Here is a 20763-nt window from a genome sequence, read left to right on the forward strand (position 1 = left end):
GTCCTCAATGTTCAGAGAAGGACCAGTTCAGGAAGGAGGAGGGCAATCAGGAGAGGTCAGTGGCACGGAAGCTTAGAGGAAGCTGTAAAAAGGCCAAGGACAACCACCTCAAACACTACTGGGAGATCCAATGAAAGGAAAACAGGAGGCCACTGGATTTGGCAAGAAGCAAGACGTGGCAAGAAAAGAGCGGCCTCCACAAGGAACAGGCTGAAGGACCAAGTGGGGAGGGCTAAACAGAAAAGGAGCAGAACAGAGGCAGCAGCTAGATGGGGGTCAAGACTGAGGGAGAGCCTGTTTTATTTTTAGGATGGGTGAGAGCCTGCTGCAGGCCAATGGGGAGAAGGCAAGAGATAGTTGCAGGAATGCACGAGAAGCCAGGGGACCCAGAACATGAGGGGCACGAGTCAGGGGAAGGAGCACAAACGCCTCCACTTTGAGGGGAGGGGCGCGATCACAGGTGCAGCTGGCGCTGGAGGACCTGCTGGTGACAGACAAGCCCGACTGCCCAACTTTCACAGGGAAGTGTGAGAGGGAGGCAGTGGCTGGGAAGGGAAAGCGGAAGGGGAGAAGCCGCTGCAGCGCAGACTGCACGTAAGGTGTGGGGAGAGGCTCGGAGTGAAACAGCCGCCGTGTGGTGCCCTGTGGTGACTGCTCTCAGAACTGCTCAGGCTGGGGCGCAGCTGCGCCACCACCTGGCTCGCATTAAAGACCTGCTAGCTTCCTGCGGACTGGGAGGTCCTGCTATCCCAGCAGGGTCTGGAGCCACTCCCAGAGGACCAGGATGTTTTTATATACTTCATACATCTCAACAATACAGACCAAGTTTAAAGGGATGAATGATTTTTTGATTCAGGAGCCAATGAAAAGAGGACCCATGATTTAGACAAGAATTTATTTTCAGGACTACACGTTTACTACAGATTAAAATTTAATATAATTTAATTCACATACAAAGACAATTCTGGAGAACTGACTACCTGGATACAATGTGGCCTGGGGTTAGGTGGAGTAATTGAGGGCGCGACACACTCAGGCCTGAGCAGACACCAGCTTGCTCATACCAAAGAAGTAGGATTTCTCTCTTTCGCTCATCACTTCGAAATGCAGCGGCCTCCTGCAGAAGTTGCACTCGGCTGAGGAATGTGGCTTGAGCTCCAGCCCAACTCGCTTCCACGTGGCCAGCAGATTCTCTGTGAGGAGGAACAGCTTTTAAAAATTAAAGGCAGTACATACCCAAGACAAATGGAGACACATGCCCCCAACAAAAACTTGCACACAAATGTTCACAGCAGCATTATTTTCGTAATAGTCAAAAAGTGGAAATAACCCAAACATCCGTCAATTGATGGATAAACAAAATGTGGTAGATCTGTGCCAAGGAAGATTATTTGGTAATAAAAAGAAATGAAGTGCTGATTCATGCTACAACATGGCTGAACCTTGAGAGCACTATGCCCTGAAAGAAGCCGGGCATAAAGGGCCACATGTTCCACCTACGTAAAATGTAGCGCACAGGCAGAGTGGATCAGGGCTGATGGCTGGCGGGGGCGGGAGCTGGGGAGGGGCTGCTAAGGGGTGTGCAGTTTCTCTTTGAGGTGATGAAAATGTTCTGGAATCAGAGTGGTGACAGTTGCACCACATTACCTAAAAACCACTGAATTTCATACGTTGAAAGGGTGGAGTTTGCGGTATGTGAATTCCATCTTAATAGGCTGTTATAAAAAAAAAAAAAAAAAAGAGAAACAAAACCCAACTCTGGCTTTCCTTTACATGCCTTCAGGAAAGAAGTTGCTCCCACATGGCTCCACTGTGTCGGGCTGAGCACGCCTAGCAGAGCAGCCCTAAAGGCTCCAGGCAGGGGAAACACCTCGGACAGGGGTGGCGGCTCAGGAGCAGAACGCACCTCTGAGGCAGAGGCAACCAGGAGCAGCCCGTTGGTCTCTGCCTTTAGGTGGATGCGGGGGGGTGAAGGACTGGCTTCTACAGAACTATGAGAATATAAAATGCTGAACAATGACTCTCATCAGAAGGGGTTTGTGTGGAGTTGGTTCAGAGAACAGAGAGAAGTACAGAGCTCAGCTCTGGAGGCCTGGGCAGACTTAGGCCTTCAGAGGCATCTCTCCCGCAACAGCCGTGACCGGGCATCCTTGAGTCACACAGACAGGGGCATGGGAACAGTGAGTGGATTAGCAGCCTCCCTCAGCACTTCCCAAATGACTGCACCCTCCCGAAGTGAACGCAAACGACTAAGTGTCTTTTACAGTTTTATACCATCTGAGAACATTCTGAATTACTTGGAAAAAAGAAGAGACAAATCTGAACGACTCTGAATGGCTTCAATTATAGACACTGAAAAGACAGCTTCATGCCACTCTCCCATGAGGTGCTGGCGGCTCCCTGGCTACTCACCCACGAAGTAGTTCATCATCTGTGGTGTGTGGTGGGGCGTGGGGGCGATGCGCAGCAGCTCCTCCCCCCGGCGCACCGTGGGGTAATTGATCGCTTGGACATAGATGTTATGTCTGCTCATTAGCTCATTACAGACCTCCGTGTTTTTAGCAGCATCTGCAACCTAAGTTTGATGATAACAGAAGGTAAGACCAGAACCGGATGGACCACCTCTTAGCAGACTAGTGACACGCGTGCCCACGTGGCTCAGGCTGGAGCCGCGTATGCAAGCCTGGCACAGAGGTAAAGCGCTGCCCAGACACCTGCGACTTAAAGGGTCCAGTGTTGTTCACTACAGACCAGAGAACTGAAACCATATTAGAAGTAAATTTCACACTGATCTCCCACCCAGACTCCGAATGGGGGAAATGGGAGCTTCTGTGACCCCAGTATGACGGTAGTTGGACGTGTGCATCCTGGGGATAAGGCAGCTTTTATACCAGCTCCACTACTCAGATGAATTCAACTGTGACACCAACAGGGCTACCCTTTGTAGCAGGCAAAGCAAGACCCATTTCAAAATTAAATGAATAGAAAGCCATACTTCAAAGCTAGCCAAGCTCAGGCTTCCGGAGCTTTCCAGATACGAGCTCTGTGTTTACCCTGTCAAGGCTAGTGCTCTGGAGGAGGAACCTCTGCTCCAGCCTGCTGGGTTCAAAGGCTTCATTCTCATTGTGAAGTCAACCAAAGGCAGAAACACGGCAGAGGGCCACTGGCTACAGTCCCTCGCCCTGGCAGTCACCCCGCCGCAGCCCAACTTCAGGAAGGCATGAACCAGGACATCTCCCGTTGAGTGCGGAGCCCCGGCCCCCAGCGAGTCCAATCACAGGCCGCTCATTACCCGGACGGGGATGATGTGACTGGGGCAGTGGACGACTGGGAGGCTGGCGTCCATCAGCATCTGCCTCATGAGCTTGACGTTGCGCTGGTGTTGGCGCCGAAGCACCCGGCCCTCGGTGCTCTTCAGGATCCGCACAGACTCCAGCGCTCCAGCCAGCAGCATGGGCGGCAGGGAGGTGGTGAAGATGAAGCCCGCCGCATAGGACCGGATGGTGTCGATCAGGGAACTCGTACTGGCGATGTACCCTCCAACACAGCCAAAGGCTTTGCCTGGGAGGAGACAGGCTCATTTATTACAGCAACTGCCCTAAGTGTGCACAGCCAGGGGCTGCAGAGCCTCAGAGCACTCACTCTTCTCTTCCTCATCTTTGTTTGCCCTAAGACTCAAATCAAGCCCATTTCCAAACGGGAAAAAGCTGAGAACGTTATGAAAGGGTCTTGACCAAAGTCACAAGACCAAGCTGGTGTCTGACCAGGATCAAAGCACAGGTCTCCAGACCAGGCCTGGCACCGGCGACTGATCACAGCGTGCCTGAACCCCACGTGCCACCTCCCTTCCCACCCAGGCTGGCTGCATTCCCCCTCGCGCTGCATTGCGCCTGCTCCAGGACAGGGTCTGAGCGGGGGGCTCACTGTGAGAATTACCCCTGAGGCCGGAATGTCACCCAGCTAAGACATTAACTGTTTTGGCAGGGCTGGTATTAATTTCTACTTAAGTAACCACAAAACTCTGACAAGGAGTGTTTGCTGGATAAATATGGAAACTCAGACCCTGTTAGGGTTGATTTAGGGCCGGCCTCGTTTTTCAATTCTTGTTAAGTCCCCTTGTATAATCGGTATCTCGGGTTTCAGGATTAATGACTCCAGAAGAGTCCTCCTTGATCTTAACATTATGTTCTGTAATTAACAGTCTTGCTTGAGCCCCACGCACTGCTGGGTTGGTATAGTCTCTGACAGTGGAAAATCTCTCTCTCCAGCCCTTTTCATCTCACAGTGACCATACCTCCAAAGAGCCCACGTCATAAGAGCTCTTTACAAGAAAAGGGCTGCTGGAATTAGGACGCATGAACAAGAGCTTTCCTCTTGGCAAGGCTCTGCCCTGCGAGGCCCCAGGCTCTACTGGTCTGCACGACGTTCTCACGCCCCTTCACGGTACCGAAGGACGCTCTTTTTTGCCTGCCCTTCCTTTACCAACTGCAGGCTGTAAAGTGGCACTTTAGCTAAACACTACATGGTCTCCAGCTGCCTTACTAACTTTTGAAATCCTCAGATTTGTACAGTTGGACTTGCCTGGTGGTGCAATGGTTAAGAATCCGCCTGCCAATGCAGGGGACACGGGTTCGAGCCCTGGTCCGGGAAGATCCCACATGCTGTGGAGCAACTAAGCCCGTGTGCCACAACTACTGAGCCTGCACGCCACAACTACTGAGCCCTCGTGCCACAACTACTGAAGCCCGTGTGCCTAGAGCCCGTGCTCTGCAACAAGAGAAGCCACCTCAATGAGAAGCATGCCCACCGCAATGAAGAGTAGCCCCCACTCGCCGCAACTAGAGAAAGCCTGTGTGCAGCAACAAAGACCCAATGCAGCCAAAAAAATTTGTACAGTTTACATTTTTACCTCATAGACAAAAGAACGTCTACAGTAATTGTTTGTATACAGTTCATTTATCTTCTCCAAGCTGAGGTGGGTTCTATTGTTACCTCCATCATATTGATGAGGAAACTGAGGCACAGAGAAGTTAACCACAAACCCAAGGTCACACAGCTAGTGAGTTATTAAGCATGCAAGATTTACACCCAGCAGGCAGCATGGCTATGGAGTCTGGAAGAGTCTGGAGTTGCTCCAAGAGACACGGCCTCTCTATTGGGAGGAGCAGAGGAAATACAAAGTAGCCAGGTGAACTGGAATGTTCCCACCTGGTAGGCACAGAGCTCAGTGCTTCACAGCACAATGCCTTACCTGCAGCTCTAGGAGAAAAGCACTAAAATTCTTCTTTTTTATTTTTTTTTAATATAAGGGAAAAATCTGACTCACAGAGAGTAAAGGCTGTTGCCACGGCGTATACCTAAAGCCACAACTATGTTTGGAATGAGCTCAGATGGCAACAAATGGTACTTCTATCATGTTAGGCTGTGAGATTTACTTTGATTCTGGGGGCCATGCCATGACTCAAGGGATTCTGATAAGCTGTGCCACCACTCACTGAGGAAAGAAAAACTCACTCAAAAAAGTGACCCAGGCTTTAGATGCTATCAGACCATCTCCTCACCTGACCTGTTAGACCAGTAGTCCTTGGCCTTGTTAGAAGAAGGTAATTTTAGTGCAGATTACAGACTATGCAGAGTGTACATACCAAGTGTTCCAGAAATGATGTCCATTTTTGGCATAACTCCATCCCGATCGCCAATCCCTCCTCCTTGAGCCCCGTACAGCCCAACCGCATGGACCTCATCCACAAAGGTGATTGCTCCAAACTCGTGGGCCACGTCACACAGCTCTTCCAGTGGGCACACTGCCCCTAGGAGAGACCACAGACCGCGTTGAAGTGCTTGCTATTTCACGAATTTCTGTTTTGGTAAGAGTTACAACACAACAACGTACGTTCTAAGATATTTTTAACATTGGGGAAACCAATTAACTTCCCCCAGTTTCTGGATTACCTTGGGGTTTGGAGCCTAGTAAAAGCCAGAGTAGAATATCTACATTCATCCCAATCTATACAGTGTCCCGCAACTACAAAATCCTGGCAAAGTGAAAAGAAACTACAAAAATGAAATAAATATCACACTTTTAAGAAGTTCAGGCCTTGTTTTCATTTAAGATTTCAGATTGGCCTCTACCTAGACTTACCGTCCATTGAGTGGACGGTTTCAAATGCGACAATCTTGGGGACGGCAGGGTCAGACCTCTGCAGCAGTTCTCGGAGGTGGTTGACATCATTGTGGCGGTAGATGTACTTTGGCACTCGGCTGTTCCAAATCCCTTGGATCATGGAGGCATGGTTCCCAGAATCAGAGTAAATCTCACAGCCTAACAACACAAAAATGCTATTTATTGTCATCTGCACCAAAGACAAATTATTTCCTCGACAGTCAAGGACAACAGACTTTGACCTGAAAATGTTGCTTTGCCCAGTAGGAAAAAGACCCTGTGTGGCAGTTTCTTCCTGGAAAAATAACTAACTAGTGCTTCTCCTCTGAGAAGGCCCATAGGTATAAAATAACCCAGTGGCATGCAACTAATCGGCTTTTAAATCTGGCTGTCTCACTCCAAACTCAATGGAAGATAACTACAGGGCTTGCCATTGCAGGGGACACGGGTTCGATCCCTGGTTTGGGAAGATCCTACATGCTGCGGAGCAGCTAAGCCCGTGTGCCACAACTACTGAGCCTGTGCTCTAGAGCCTGCATGCCACAACTACTGAGCCCACGTGCCACGACTACTGAAGCCAGCGAGCCACAACTACTGAAGCCCGTGCGCCTAGAGCCCATGCTCCACCATAAGAGAAGCCACCACAATGAGAAGCCCGCGCGCAGCAACGAAGACCCAATGCAGCCAAAAATAAATTAATTTTTTTTTAAGAAAGAAAGATAACTACACATAATTAAGAGAATTCTCCAAAGGATTTTCTTAGAGTACAAAGCACACTGGAAGCAATTAGCTTAAAGACAAGCCCTGCAAATCTGATTCTTTATCGTTATCATGTTCTACCGGCATTTATAATGTACAGTTAACACTTTATGCTCAGTTCAAGAACAAATGCTTCCAGTTACTATCATAACTCTTGAGTGGTTCTGGTAAGCTTTCTTTGTTGTCAATATTCCTGTTACTACTAAGAAAGCCAGAAAACTCTAAGGCGCCCATGACAGCTTCCTACCTGGCATCATCTTAGCCAGAGTGAAGAGGGTCGAGTCGTTGGCCACAAAGCACGAGGAAAACAGGAGTGCTGCATCTTTCCCGTGGAGGTCAGCCAGCTCCTGCTCCAGGTCCACGTGGAATTTACTAGTTCCAGAAATATTTCTAGTACCCCCTGCTCCAGTACCATGCTGTTTCAAAGTGTCCCTTTTAAAAAAAAAAAGAGCAGACAGAAAATAAATCTCATGGTTCTGAATACGACGTGAACATTCCTCCCTCCAGGATCCAGGAGACTGAAACTGATGTTGTTGTAGCACCTCTCTCCCTGTGAACCAGAAGTTCACACAAGTTTCAACCCACTTCATCTCTAGACTGGGCGGGAGAAGGTCTCAACACCAGGGTGATGAGGCCTCTAGGGAACATCAAGAGCAAGTGTTAACAATCTTAGTTGAGTTTTAGTTAACTTACTGAGATTTCTTTTCTCTGACAAACATCTTTTTCTCCAATAACACGACCTCAGGCTCTAGAGGGACATCTTGAATGGTGGCTACCTAAACTCTTTGTGAACCAGTCCCGTGATGTTAGGCTATCTCTATTACTAAACCTCAGACTGGGCTCTCTCTAGCAAGCCTGCTTGGAGAGTTTGACCAGCAACTCTCTCAAGTGTTCCTAGCCATGGCAAACCTCCTGAAGGACATGAACGACGAGCTCTACCAGCCCTTTTTTTTTTTTTTTAATATTTATTTATTTGGTTGCACTGGGTCTTAGTTGCAGCAAGCAGCCTCCTTAGTTGTCGTGTGTGAACTCTTAGTTACAGCATGCATGTGGGATCTAGTTCCCTAGTTGCAGCATGCATGTGGGATCTAGTTCCCTGACCAGGGACTGAACCCGGGCCCCCTGCACTGGGAGCGTGGAGTCCTAACCACTGTACCACCAGGGCAGTCCCTCTACCATCCAGTGCTGCTCGATTTGTATTTCTCCACCCACAGCCACAAGCCAGGAAGCCTCTGTGCAACACTTGCCTGTGGAGGGGTAGTAAGTGGACATGTGTAGTCAATGAGCCCAGAAAAAACTCTCACGAAGGGGCTCCACCAACTACTCACACATTAGAGTTTCTCTGAAAGTAACCTGTACCTATTTTTAAAGGCTAAGAAGAGCATTTTGCTATGGCACACTCTCAGCTGCTGAATATCCCCCCCATAAAAGATCCAATTTCTATAAATCATCAGTGTCTTGCTAAGTCATGCCAGTGACGTGCCAGTGACATCTGAAAACTGAAGGCTACTTACATGACGGCTCCACACACCCGTGGGTGGCAACTCATTCCTAGGTAGTCATTGCTACACCAGACGGACACCTGCTTTTTGGTGACGAGAGAGTCTGAGTAGTCATCTGCCATGGGGAAGAGCTGCGCCCTCCGGTTCACAGTTTTGAAAACTCGATAGGTATGGTCATTTTTTTTCTCGTCAATTTTCTTCTCAAAGAAATGATCATACTGAAAAGTGGAAACAGCTAAAAACCGAACAAAAGATGGTACAGTTTGACGGTTAAAAAGCACATCTAGGCTTTGGTGTAAGACCTAGGTTCCAATCCCAGCTTGGCCATTCGGGAGCAAGGAGATTCTGGACAAACGAACGTACTAAGTACTAAGTACTCATCTGGGCAAGTTCCTTGACATCCTTATCTTGAGTCTGTGTATGTCTCAAATGACAATGTCTGACCCCGTGAGCAGACAGTAGGTATTAAGAGAGATGAGGCAGGCTATCAATAGGACTGGCATTCACTATAGCCAAGAGCATCTACTTGCATCAAGCAAGAGACATGGCTTTTAATCCACAACTCACCATGCAATTATACGTTTAATCTGATGTATGTTTAAGTTATAAACTCTCCTGCATCAGGCAAATAACAAGAAGACTCACATTTTGGCAAGTTATCTTGAAGAAGGTGGGACACTCCTTCTGGTCGTTGCTTTCGCATGATGTCCTGAAAGTTCTTCAGCAAACCACTCAGCTCCCCTCCATCGGTCTTCACACTAATCACACTGGGATTCACTGAGGTTTGGGCAACCTCTGTAACAAAAGTAACAAGAGGCAAAGGGGACCAATGTTCTATTCTGAGTCTACAATACCTTCCAGACATACTGTTAAAAATGGCTTACTGCCTAGTTCACAAAAATAGCCCATCATAACGAAAGTGAGATGTAACTGAGTGTATGAAGCTTTTCTTCTTTAGTTACTGTTTGGTTTTGTTTTCAGAGCTACCAGTCAGCTTTGAGGAACATTAAAGTCCAAAGCTTTTTTTTTCTGGCTGGTTTGCCTTCCCCATCACACCCCCCCACCCTGATTTTCTTCACAGAAAACAATTTCAGCCACTTGTATCATTTCTGCTGGGGAGAATTTCTGGGGACCTTATGTGTTCCATGGATACAGCCACAAGTGGAATTCAGGTTGCCACTCAATGACCACCACTAAGACACACAGCTTGGGAGTCCTAAAATTAGCACTTACTGCAGTAACACTGTTTTTTACCTTTTATCCAACCAAATGGTGGGAAAGAAACAAAGGGCAACTGGTAATAGTTTATGCCTGAGGGGTATTTTCAGAAATTAAAGAATTACTGTAAAAGCTGGTTACATCCTACACACACACACACACACACACAGAAAAAGAACTCCCACATTTTGCCATACAGTCCTCTATCTTGATGACCTTCCTCCTCGGCCCTAAAACAGGAAGGTGCTGACACAAATACTACCCTAATAATAGTTCACACATAAATCTGAGGGTCTGAAAGAGCCACAGAACCTCTTTGCTCTTCTGATGGCTCATGTCATCTGTTTACCTTCCCTCACGGCATGCATTTCCTGCACATCCTCCTGAAGCTCTAGGCTGGCTTTGCAGAAGACGCTGCTGCCGCCCTGGCTCATCTGGGCTGCCAGGAAAGGGCATTTGCTCGCACTGCCCTGGCTCGCGGCAAGGGAGGCGTGTCCAGACGGAAGCTGCGTGCCATCTGGAGTCTGCTGGGATCCATCAGGAGCCTGCTGCACCTTGGCTTTGGCAGTTTTGTCCTCTGAGGGGGGAAATGTTAAAACGGAAGCATCAGATCTGGTTGCACGGTACACAGAAGCCCACTTGTTTCTTTCTCTTGTTGCCTCAAAGACAAACCTTATACTTACTCTATCCCATGATCCAAAGACAAGTTTATTCTTATTAGGTTCTGCTAAATCAACTGTTTTCTCATCTGCCTCACTGGACACAATGTTCCTGTGAAGAGTTAACCGGCACAGTTCACCTACCTCTCAAACCCATAGTATTTCTCACTTATAAATCCCCAAAGTAGTATTTTCTAGTTCTAGACAGCCCAGCATTCTTGAGTTGAATTATTTCCAGTAAATCTACCCCAAGTACACTCAGCATATTTCATGTGAGGACGCACTCTTGAAGGTAACTGGAAGTGGTCATACGGTTTTTTTCTCTGCTAATATTTTCTAAACAGATTCTTGACAAAAAAAGCTTGCCATTGCTTAACAGATAAACTACCAGTTTTCTCTAAATGCCTCAAAGAAGTTCATGACTTAATGCAGTTGGCTGGTAAGCTTCTAGACTTCCCTCTCCCCTTGAGCAAATGCATTCATCTTCCTTCCAGAGAAGTCTTTCTTCATCATTCTGGAATCCTCCTGTGAGTCATAGGCTAGGCTCTCCTACAACTTGGGCAGTGTCTCAATACAGTTTGTATTAAAATCTATAAAGGAAAGCAAAAAACTTGCCCTGGGGAATTCCCCAGCAGTTCAGTTGTTAGGACTCCACCCTTCCACTGCAGGGGGCAGGGGTTCAATCCCTGGTGTGGGAACTAAGATCCCGCATGCTGTGCGGTGAAAAAATAAAATTAAAAAAAAACCTGCTTTCAAGTTCATTTCACTCACTATAAAAGTCAGTAAATACATATTCATTGTAGGAGGTCTAGAAAAATAGAGTTCTATTATTCAAAACATAACCATTGCAGACAACTTGGCATATTATCTTTCTTTACCCCTTATGTGTAGATTTAGAAAAAGTTGTACTTATTCTGTATATGCTTGTTTATTCTGCCCTTTTCATTATAAAGATCTACATAAGCTACTAAATAGTTTGTGAATATCATTTGTGATGGATGCATGGCGGTCTATCAAGTGGATAAGTCACATTTTACTCAACCAGGAACAGAAGAGGAATCTACTGCTAGGGACAGAATGGTAAAAAACATAACTAACTCCTAAACAATGGTAAAGAGGAAAAGGAATCCTAGAAAGGATTAAATCCTTTCTAGTAAAAAACATTCTTTTCTTACAAGTCCACATCCAGAGAACACACCTAACAGAGCCTGTAAGGTAAATTATTCCCTAGAATTAAGTGGTATCTGAAAAGCTTCGTTCTTTCCTGGCAAAGACAGACCAAAACCAAATCTCTGATGTCTTTATTAAAAGCAAAATTTAAAAATTCATATATAAAATAAAGATACATGTGTTAAGGGAATTCCCTGGTGGTCCAGTAGTTAGGACTCAGCACTTCCACTGCAGGGGGCTTGGGTTTGATCCCTGGTCGGGGAACTAAAATCCCACAAGCCGTGCCAAAAAAAAAAAAAAGATACATGTGTCAAAAAAATCACTACTTTAACAAATTTTGTATGATTCCACTTATGTGAGGTTTCTAGAGTAGTCAAATTCATAGAGAGAAAGTAGAATAATGTTTGCTAGGATCTGGGGGAGGAGGATGGGGAGTTAGTATTTAGTTGGCTCAGAGTTTCAGTTTGGGACAATGAAAAGAGTTCTGGACACTGGATGGTGGTGATGGCTGCAGAACAATATGAATGTACTTAATACCACTGTACACTTAAAAATGGCTGAGATGGTAAGTTTTATGTTATATGCATTTTGCCACAGTAAAAAACATAATTAAAAAAAGAGAAAACTAGCATCCGTGCATTTAGTTGGAGCCGTGTGACGAGTTCTGGCCAATGGATGTTGTGTGTTGCTTCCTGGCTAAAATATCCGAGAGCTGGTGGGGCTGAGTATTTGATGATATTAGGAAATTGCATCATTTTTTAGGTGTGATAATGGTATTGTGATGGTGCTTTTAGAAAGAACTCATAGGGACTTCCCTGGCGGTCCAGTGGTTAAGAATCCGCGCTTCCACTGGTTCGATCCCTGGTTAAGGAACTAGGATCCCACATGCCACGTGGTGTGCTCCCGCCCGCAAAAAAAAGAAAGAAGTCATATCTTTTAAAGGTGCATACTGATATTTACAGAGGAAATTTCTGGAATCAGTTTCAAGTTAATCCAGTGGGAGCAGGCGGGGTGAATGGGGACACAAGTGAAGCAAAATTGGCCCTGGATTGATTATTGTTGTTCATAATTGAAATTTACTGTTATGAAAAGTTTTAAAAAGATGAGCTGGTTTGAGACCCTCTCACTTTCCCCTTATGCAATAGTGACCCAAAAGCCACCTATTTCAGAGTTAAAGCTGTAGGACACCAGAGTGTGGAACCCCAGGTCACTGCTTAGAACAGAATTGCCCTGATGACCCAAAGTGGACCTTGCGTGAACAAGACAGAAATCTTTATGTGTTAAGCCCTGAGATTTGGGGGTTGCTTGATACCTCAGTGTAGCCTAACCTAACTGAAAAACTCACAGGTAGAGTTGACTTTGAAGATGGTTTAGCCTGGAATAGCCTATGTGGTCTGGAGCCAGACAAAGAGATAAGGTATGATAAGTGACTGCATAAGAAACTACCAGGAATTTGGGAAGGCATAGCACAGAAAGGAATTGAGGGCAAAAGGCACAGGTCAGGCAACATAGCAAAGGCAAGGAAAAAAAAAAAAAGAAGAAAAAAAATCACAACTTTAAAAGCTACAAGCATCTACATTCCAACTTTACATAAAGATTCCAACTTTACATTTACATGAACGAGGAACTGACAACTCACAAACTCCAACAGACACTGACACGCAATCCACAAGGTGGAATGCTGGCCACTGTTTCACCTTTAAAGATGTGAAAACTAAAACTGCCTACTTTGTGGGGTTAGGATGACAATTCCATGAGATAATCTATGCAGAGAACTGACCCTGGCACCAAGTAACCGCCTCGCGTGACCCTCATCAGCACTGTGCGTGAGAATTGCTTCCAGGGTCTTGTAATGAATGCAAACATCACCACTCTCTACTTCATTGCTAAGGACACTTACTCTCGTTGGCCGGAGGGGTTTCTTTGACCTGCTGGCAGAGTACTGCTGAAGCGGACAGGGCCCGAGGGGCTGGCTTGGCCCCAACTTCCATCATCTTAGGGCAGTTTTGGGCATAGAACAATAGAGATTTGCCTGCCTTCTGCAGAAAGGCCTGAGGCACTCGGGATAAGAATGGGCAGCGGCGAACAACAGTCTCCATGTCCCGGAGGTGCACTGATCCTGTACAAAGATGAGGAGTGATACCAACACTTGTTAATAATCACGCAAATACCACTCCAAGGTCACTGGGTTCAGGTGTCACCTGAAATTTATAGCAAGTGTACTGTGGGATACTAACAAGTCTCACTCAAAAATGTCTAAGGACAGCACTGACGAGGGACTCAACTAAGAAGTGGTGACCACACTCTACCCAGATCACCTTCATTCCCCAGCTCCATACAAAGGCACCTGCAAAACTACTTTACCAAATACGGTAAATACTGATGATCAATAACCAAGGGGGTGGGACAGGAGGGACAAGTCAGGAACAGGTTTAGGAGGTCAGAGGCTCCTTGAGGAAGATACACAGTGCAGAAGTGCAGATAACACACCTTGGCACCCACCCAGGTGAAGAACTGAGGCCAGGGAAGAAGCCACTGTCATCCATCAAGGCAGAGAAGACTCTTAGGGATCCTGATCTTCTCCGGGTCCCTACACTCCCAGACCCCAAGAAGGCATCCAGTCCGGCCCTGGGTTCCTGAGGCCATGATTTCCCCGAGGTTATGCCCCTACAGCTCCGTGAACTGGGCATAACTGAGAAAGGAGGGGGCATAAAGAAGGCCAGGGATACGAGGGGAAGCGCCGCTGGGGCTAACTGGGAAGAGACAAGGGCTAAAAAATGAGGGCCGTGGGTCTGGTGGAAAGTGGTGGTCCTGGGCAGGGGAGGTCTGTGGTTACCCGGGGCGTCGAGAGCTCGAGAATAACGGGAGGTGTCTAAGAAGGGAATTCGAAAGCGGTCAATTAAACGGGGAACGCCGTGAGGGGGCCGATCAGGTAGAAGATCGGGCATATGAAAGTTGACCCCGAGGCGGCGGGTGATTGGAGCGGTGGGGGATGGGGTCCCAATGGCCGGAGTAGCGGGGCGCAGGCAAGCAGGACACGCGGGGGTTGTCCCCGGCCGCGCCGCATCCAGAGCGCGGGGCCCTCACCTGCGCGGGAGACTCGGCGGAGGCGGCGTCGGCGGCGTCGGCGGCGTGTACCCAAACAAGGGTAGAAACAAACCCTTGCCCTTATCTGCGAGAATCCTCAGGCCGCGAACCCAGTCGTCCTAATATACACAGATAGACAGCTGCGCATGCGCCATGGGCCGGGGCGTCCTCCGCGCAGGCGTGCCGCGGGGCACTCCAGAAGTTGGAAGGGCGGGGCGGGGCGTAAAGGCACTCCTCCTTAGGCTCGGTTTGTGCTGGTGGGACCTGGGCTTACCGGGACGGCCTGCTGGGAGGACGAAGAACAAGGCTGGGGACGGATGACTTCATGCTGCACCACCTTGCCGCTTCCCCTAACTACCCTATGCTTCAGAATCCTTTGTGGAGCATAAAAGGGCAGAGTCGGAGGGGAAGCGCCTCTAGGGTATCCAGGGGGTTATAGGGCTGCAAAAACGGGTGCCTTGGATATAGAGGAGGCAGGGGAAACGAGGAGTTCCGGACCAGGGTCTTAAGCAGGATCTGACCCACCCGGGGCTTTTTTCATGGCGGAGGGCTTCCCGGAGGAGGTGGGGCTGGATTGACCAAGGATGGAGTGGTCCTGGGGGTGATGACCAGGGAGCTGGAGGGAGGGATCCGTAGTGAGGAGGACGAGGAGAAGCAGACGGAGACCCAGCCGTGGCATTTTTCTGGTCCGAAATAAAGGGACTTAACCTGATGCAGAGAAGGAGCACAAGGAACAGGGCTGGATGGAACCCACACACTACACACTGGGTGGGAGGTGAGGGTGGAGGCATGGGGCCTGACACATAGTTGGGGGTTGACATATATTAATTATTATTATTATTACTTTTTTTTTTTGCGGTACGCGGGCCTCTTATTGTTGTGGCCTCTCCCGTTGCAGAGCACAGGCTTCGGAAGCGCAGGGTCAGCGGCCATGGCTCACGGGCCCAGCCGCTCCGCGGCCTGTGGGATCTTCCCGGACCGGGGCACGAACCCGTGTCCGCTGCATCGGCAGGCAGACTCTCAACCACTGCGCCACCAGGGAAGCCCAATTATTATTTTTATTTTCCATTGTGGGCTGTCCAAAGTCCCTGCTGGCCACCCTGGCCGGGCACCAGCTGGGTGACTCAGTACTCTCTCCCAAAGTTCAGAGTTGCCCTCACCTCCTTTGAGTCTCCCCTAGACCACACCTGTGGAGTACAGTTTGGCAAACCCCTCTCAGGAACGCCAGCCTGGCCTCCTTGCTCCACACCCTTCAGCTTAACTTGGGCTTGGTTGGGCTGGGCCCGTGCCAGGCTCAGAGTTGCCCTCCTCCACTCTTCAGGAAAGGACCACCCAGGTTGCTTCCTCCTCAGCTGGGCATTAATAAGAGGGACAAAGTCTAGAGTGATGGTGACCAAGGTGTGTCCAGGTATTTCCCAATTCCCTCTCTTTGAATCTCCAGCCAGCTGCAAGGCAGGTGAGGCGAGTCTCCACCTGAAGAGGAGGCACCTGGGTCTGGAGTGGCACTGGGACCATTCCAGGGGTCCAGGATGAGGGCTTTGCCTGGGAACCCAAAGTTCAGCTCTGCCCCGTCCTGCTGAGGGGCCCTGGGCAGTGCCCAACAGCCGGAGAGAGGGTAAGAGAAAAGGTCAGACCCAGGTGCAGCCAAAACAGGGTAAAGATGGTATTGAGTGCTTTGTCCATCTCTGGGCCTCACTTTTCCTTATCTGAGCAATGGGATCATAATCCCTGTCCTGCCCGCGTCGCAGAGCTGTTTGAGTGATCAGAGGCAAAGCAGAAGCAGAAAGAACTGGACATCGGAGCTGGACATGGGTTCTAACCCCGGCTCAATCTTATTTGGTCTTAGGTAGGCTACAATCTCTCTAAGGCTCCATTTCCTCATTGTAAAGCTCTCCCAGCCTTGCCACTTGTGGTTGGCAGAGGGGCAAGTGAAGTCATGGATTTCAGAGGCTTATTGTTTAAACCAATAAGTTTCTAGTCCTCTGGGAGTTTCCTGTTTAATAGAGGGAAAGGTTGGGAAACAAAGCAGATCCACCCGGAAAGTAAAATAGGATGTTGTAAATAATTCCAGAGGGAGGAGGAGGCTATTGGGTTGGCCCAAAAGTTCGTTAGGGTTTTTCCGTAAGATGTTATGGGAAACCCAAACGAACTATTGGGCCAACCCAATATTACTTCAACACAAGCTGAAGGAGAGGGGAATCCCAACCACAAGGAAGGCTTCCAGAAGAGAGGTACTGGCTGGAAGGGTGGGTCTATATGGGACTGGGAGACTGGTGGGCGAGTCATTGAATGGGAAAGGCCTAGTTCTGTCCTGGAGGGCAGGGTGACTCAGTTTGAATAGCTTGGCTGCAGGGGTGCAGCTAGGATGTAGGGCTAGGAAGTCAGACCAGAAAAGCCAAAAGAGAGCCACAGAGCTTCCCAGTGTTAGGTCTCAAAGAACCACCAGCAGGGCACTGGTCAAAATGCATATTCCTGGGCCATGCCCCTTTGATTCTGACCCAGGAATCTGCATTTTAACCAGGCTCCCTCCTGGTAATGCAGGGGTAGGGTATATTGGGGCCACATTTTGGGAAATGCTGCCTGAGTGGTTTCCAGTTTGAGACCTTGCTTGAAGGGCAAAGGCTAAAGCCATGAATTCTAATCTTGACTGTGCTACTTTCTGATTCTGCGATCTTGGGCAAATTACCCCATGCCCTAAGCCTCAGATTTTGCATCTGTGAAGTGGGAGTGCCCCTCCTGCCTCAGTGATGAGTCTGGGTGGGCCCCATTCTGGCAAAGTTGTCGTCCCTCTCCTGGGTTTAGCATACTTACTCCCCTCTCCCTCCCCCGTGATTTTTCCTTCCCTCTCTTTTCTCTCCCTCAATCCTGTCTTGCCTCCCTCCTCAGAGCTGCGATATAAACTCATCTTATCACCCTGGCCCTGGGCAGGGGAGCCCAAGCCTCCGGAGTTCAGGCAAGGTCAGGCTCCGTTCTGGGGATGATGCTGGGATCTGGCCTCCCTGACTTTCTCCTTCCTCCCCACTCTCTGCCCCGTCTGCGTCATCTTCACCCTCAGGGGCTGCTGCATACAGCATCTGCCCAGGGATCAAGGCAAAAGAAAAACGTTGACGCTAGCCCCAGAATTCATCCTTTTCCACTCTGGGTTCCAGGAACTATTTTTAGCAGTGCCCCTCCATAAGGATCACGCAGCCCAGGGACCTTGAGCAAGCTTACTGCTTTCCTCTGGGCCTCATTTTCCACATCTGCCAGCCAGCTGAGAAATCTTGCTAGCCTTCACCTCGAGGAGACCCGAATGGACACGAGACAGTTTTAGAGACAGACAAAACCTCCAGCCTGTGCTGCTCATGGTCAGTGTGGCCTTGGCCTTGGCCCAGCAGTGCTCCTTGGGGTGTCAGTCCCTGTCTGAATAGTGGTGGGTGAGGGGCCAGCTTTGCAGAGTGGCTAGAGTTTCTAGAAACAGCTCAGGTCTGCCCTGAGGGTTGGAAACATGAGCTCCAGGGTTTACAGTGATAGGGCCCGGGAGTTATGATAGGAATTTGGGGATTGGGCGGGGCAAGAGGGTTCTGAGGCCCCCAACACCTGCCTTATGCTGGCCCTGCCTTTGGAACCCTCTCAGGCTCTGGCCTAGCTGGGGCAGGCCTGGGCCTGTGTTTGTGAAGCCATCTACAGGTCAAGGGGTGGACTCCGATTGACTAGTCGGGGAAAGAGGCCAGAGTGGAGCAAAGCCATCAAATGCTCCAGGAAGCAGGTCTGGGGTGGTACACAAGGAACAGCACGCCACCCTCTTGCCAAATGAGAGCAGGAAATGCCCCCAGAGCAAACACTATCCTTCCAGAGAGCCCCAGAGGGCCCTGGAACCTAGCCTTCTAGTCTACCACCCACAGACTGTGGCCCAGACGTGTTCTGTTTGACCTACACGGTGCTTTTATTTTTTTAATTAATTAATTTATTTGGTTGCACCAGGTCTTAGTTGCGGCAGGCAGGCTCCTTGGTTGTGGCATGCGAACTCTTAGTTGCGGCATGCATGTGGGATCTAGTTCCCTGACCAGGGATCAAACCCGGGGCCCCTGCATTGGGAGCGTGGAGTCTTATCCATTGCACCACCAGGGAAGTCCCCACACAGTGCTTTTAAACATGTGAATTAGTTGTCAAGATTTTGCAGTCAGGAGATCGTTAAATTGAAACTCAGATTTCCAGCTTCTCTTGAGGACTCAGCAGACCTGGAGCCCCTGGGCTGGCCCAGGCAGGACGTGCTCTCTCCACTTCTCCACCAGCGCTCCCTTCAGTGGGTCCCCAACCCTGTGGACATGTGATGTCCAAGCAGTGACAACTGTCTGGCCTTGCAGACCTCTGAGTGTGTGTCTGTAACCCTAACCCATTTTAGAGCCGGGATGACTAAGACCCAGAGAGGGGAGAGGACTCGCTCAAGGCCACACAGCAAGTGAGGTTTGTGCTGCAAAGGGATCCAGGTGTCCTGCTTTCTAGCCCACACACTAGGCTGTTTTGCCCTCAGCCTCTGGAGGAGGGTTGCGGGGTGAGGGGAAGAATCAGGCTGGCCCAGAAGTGGGTTCCCCAGTGCTTGTCCTCACCCCCAGCCCCTGCCTGCAGGTCAGGTCAGAGCAGGCCCCCTGAGGTGATGGAGTGGCGATGGGGGGTGAAGGGAGCAGGCTAAGCCTGCCTCCTCCAGCTGGTGCTGGGTGCACAGTGTGAAGGAGCCTCGCTCCCTGCCCTGGGCTGCTGGGGAGGCACCCCAGGAAAGGAACCATTACAGGCTGTGACCAGTGTGGGCAAGGGGCCTGGGATGGACAGTGGTGGGGAGGGGGGACCCACCTTGGAACTGGGACCTGGTATCAATGAGATACCACCTCTGATGGAGCAGCCAGGCTGAGGGGCCCTCTGGGGCGGCTAGAGGAGCCTGGTATGGAGGAGGGACTTAGGGGGCCAGGGAGGCTGGAGGCAAGAGGGAGAAGGACGAGGTATGTGGCAGAGGGGAGGGCGGGGGTCAGAGTCCCAACCAACCATTGCCAGAATCCCACTGTTATCAACACTGCGATTATCTACCAAGGCAAGGGACTTCATTTCTCTCTGGCCCTGGAGGCATTTAAAAGCCTACCCAGCACACATTCTGACCAAAAGATGTGGGAGCTGGAAAAAGGAAGGGAGGATGGGGGAGAGAGTGAGCGAGGCTCAGCGAAGTGGTGCTGGGTGGACAGGCGTAAAAAGAAGGCCAGGGAGGATGATACTATGATGAACAAGTATGGCAACAAGTAACAGCTCTATTCAGATGTTTGGCAACAGCTCTATTCAGATGTTTGGCCTGGTCCTGGCGAAGCAGCCCTCTAGCCCCGAAGCAGACCTCTCGGTCTGTGTAATGATTAGCCACATACGTTGGACAGAAGTTCAAAATGGTTAAGTGACTTGCCCAAGGTCACACAGCCAGCAGGTGGAGAACATGGCTGACCTGCTGGCCTTCTGCCTCTGATCTAGCGCTCCACCCCGGGGAGATTAAGGAAGCTGGGAGGAATGAGGCTGGGACTGTGTCTAAGGGTTTCAGGTCTCAGTGGAAGCTTTTCTCTACCTCTGGGTGTTAGTCCAGTTAGGGTGGGCACATGGCAGTGACCAGCCCAGGAGCCAGCCAGCTGGACCCTTAGGGGAAATCACCCACTTCCAGGAACGTCTGGGCAACCAGCCACAGCCTCAGGAGGCGAGACTTCTTTCTGACCCCACATGCTGGCGACACTGTGCTCCCTCTCTGTGCCCTGCACGTGGGTCAGAGGCTCTGGACTTCGTTGCCTGACATGGGAGATCACAGCCTGCTGGAGTCCACCTTCTGCCCCCCTCCTCCTTGGGGGGCCCGGGAACTGTAGGTTCTCTGCCCTACACTCTAGAACCCATCCCTCATGGGGTGGAGCAACACTCCTCTGCCTCCTTTCCCTGTTCCCACGCCATTCTGTCCTTTCTCAGTACTAACAGTAATTCCCTAATACCACCCACTGCCCTATTGATTTCTGTCCCTACCATAGACATGGTCCCATGCACTTCTGTGCATTTTCCTATCTGATCCTCACACGCCCCGTGTGGAGTAGCCACCCGCAGCCCTGTCCTCAGAGTGGAGCCGACTCTGGCTCGTGTTCACCTCCCAGCTCCATCCCTCTGTGCTCCTTAGCCTTAAGCGTGTGGCACAGCCTCTCTGAGCTTCAATTTC

At 49.7% G+C, this 20763-nt stretch overlaps 1 protein-coding gene across 3 annotated transcripts; it reads right to left on the reverse strand.

Annotated features, from left to right (window-relative positions):
* Window positions 1–878: 878 nt before the first annotated feature.
* ALAS1 (5'-aminolevulinate synthase 1) lies at window positions 879–14716 on the reverse strand. 3 transcript variants are annotated; one of them, XM_033424525.2, is made up of 11 exons: window positions 14559–14716; window positions 13372–13590; window positions 9992–10219; window positions 9070–9219; window positions 8437–8659; window positions 7170–7354; window positions 6143–6322; window positions 5646–5810; window positions 3293–3561; window positions 2413–2575; window positions 879–1193 (listed from the first exon to the last, which is right to left on the reverse strand). In XM_033424525.2, exons 2-11 carry the CDS (start codon window positions 13568–13570, stop codon window positions 1033–1035), a joined length of 1923 nt encoding a protein of 640 aa, XP_033280416.1. In that variant the 5' UTR covers window positions 13571–13590; window positions 14559–14716; the 3' UTR covers window positions 879–1032. The 3 variants fall into 3 exon arrangements, with proteins under 3 accessions (XP_033280416.1, XP_033280415.1, XP_049549523.1); XM_033424524.2 differs by lacking the exon at window positions 14559–14716 and adding an exon at window positions 13962–14113; XM_049693566.1 differs by lacking the exon at window positions 13372–13590 and having other exon boundaries at window positions 14559–14697.
* Between the last annotated feature and the right edge of the window lie 6047 nt (window positions 14717–20763).

Source organism: Orcinus orca, chromosome 10, assembly GCF_937001465.1.
Source record: "Orcinus orca chromosome 10, mOrcOrc1.1, whole genome shotgun sequence".
NCBI lineage: Eukaryota > Metazoa > Chordata > Mammalia > Artiodactyla > Delphinidae > Orcinus > Orcinus orca.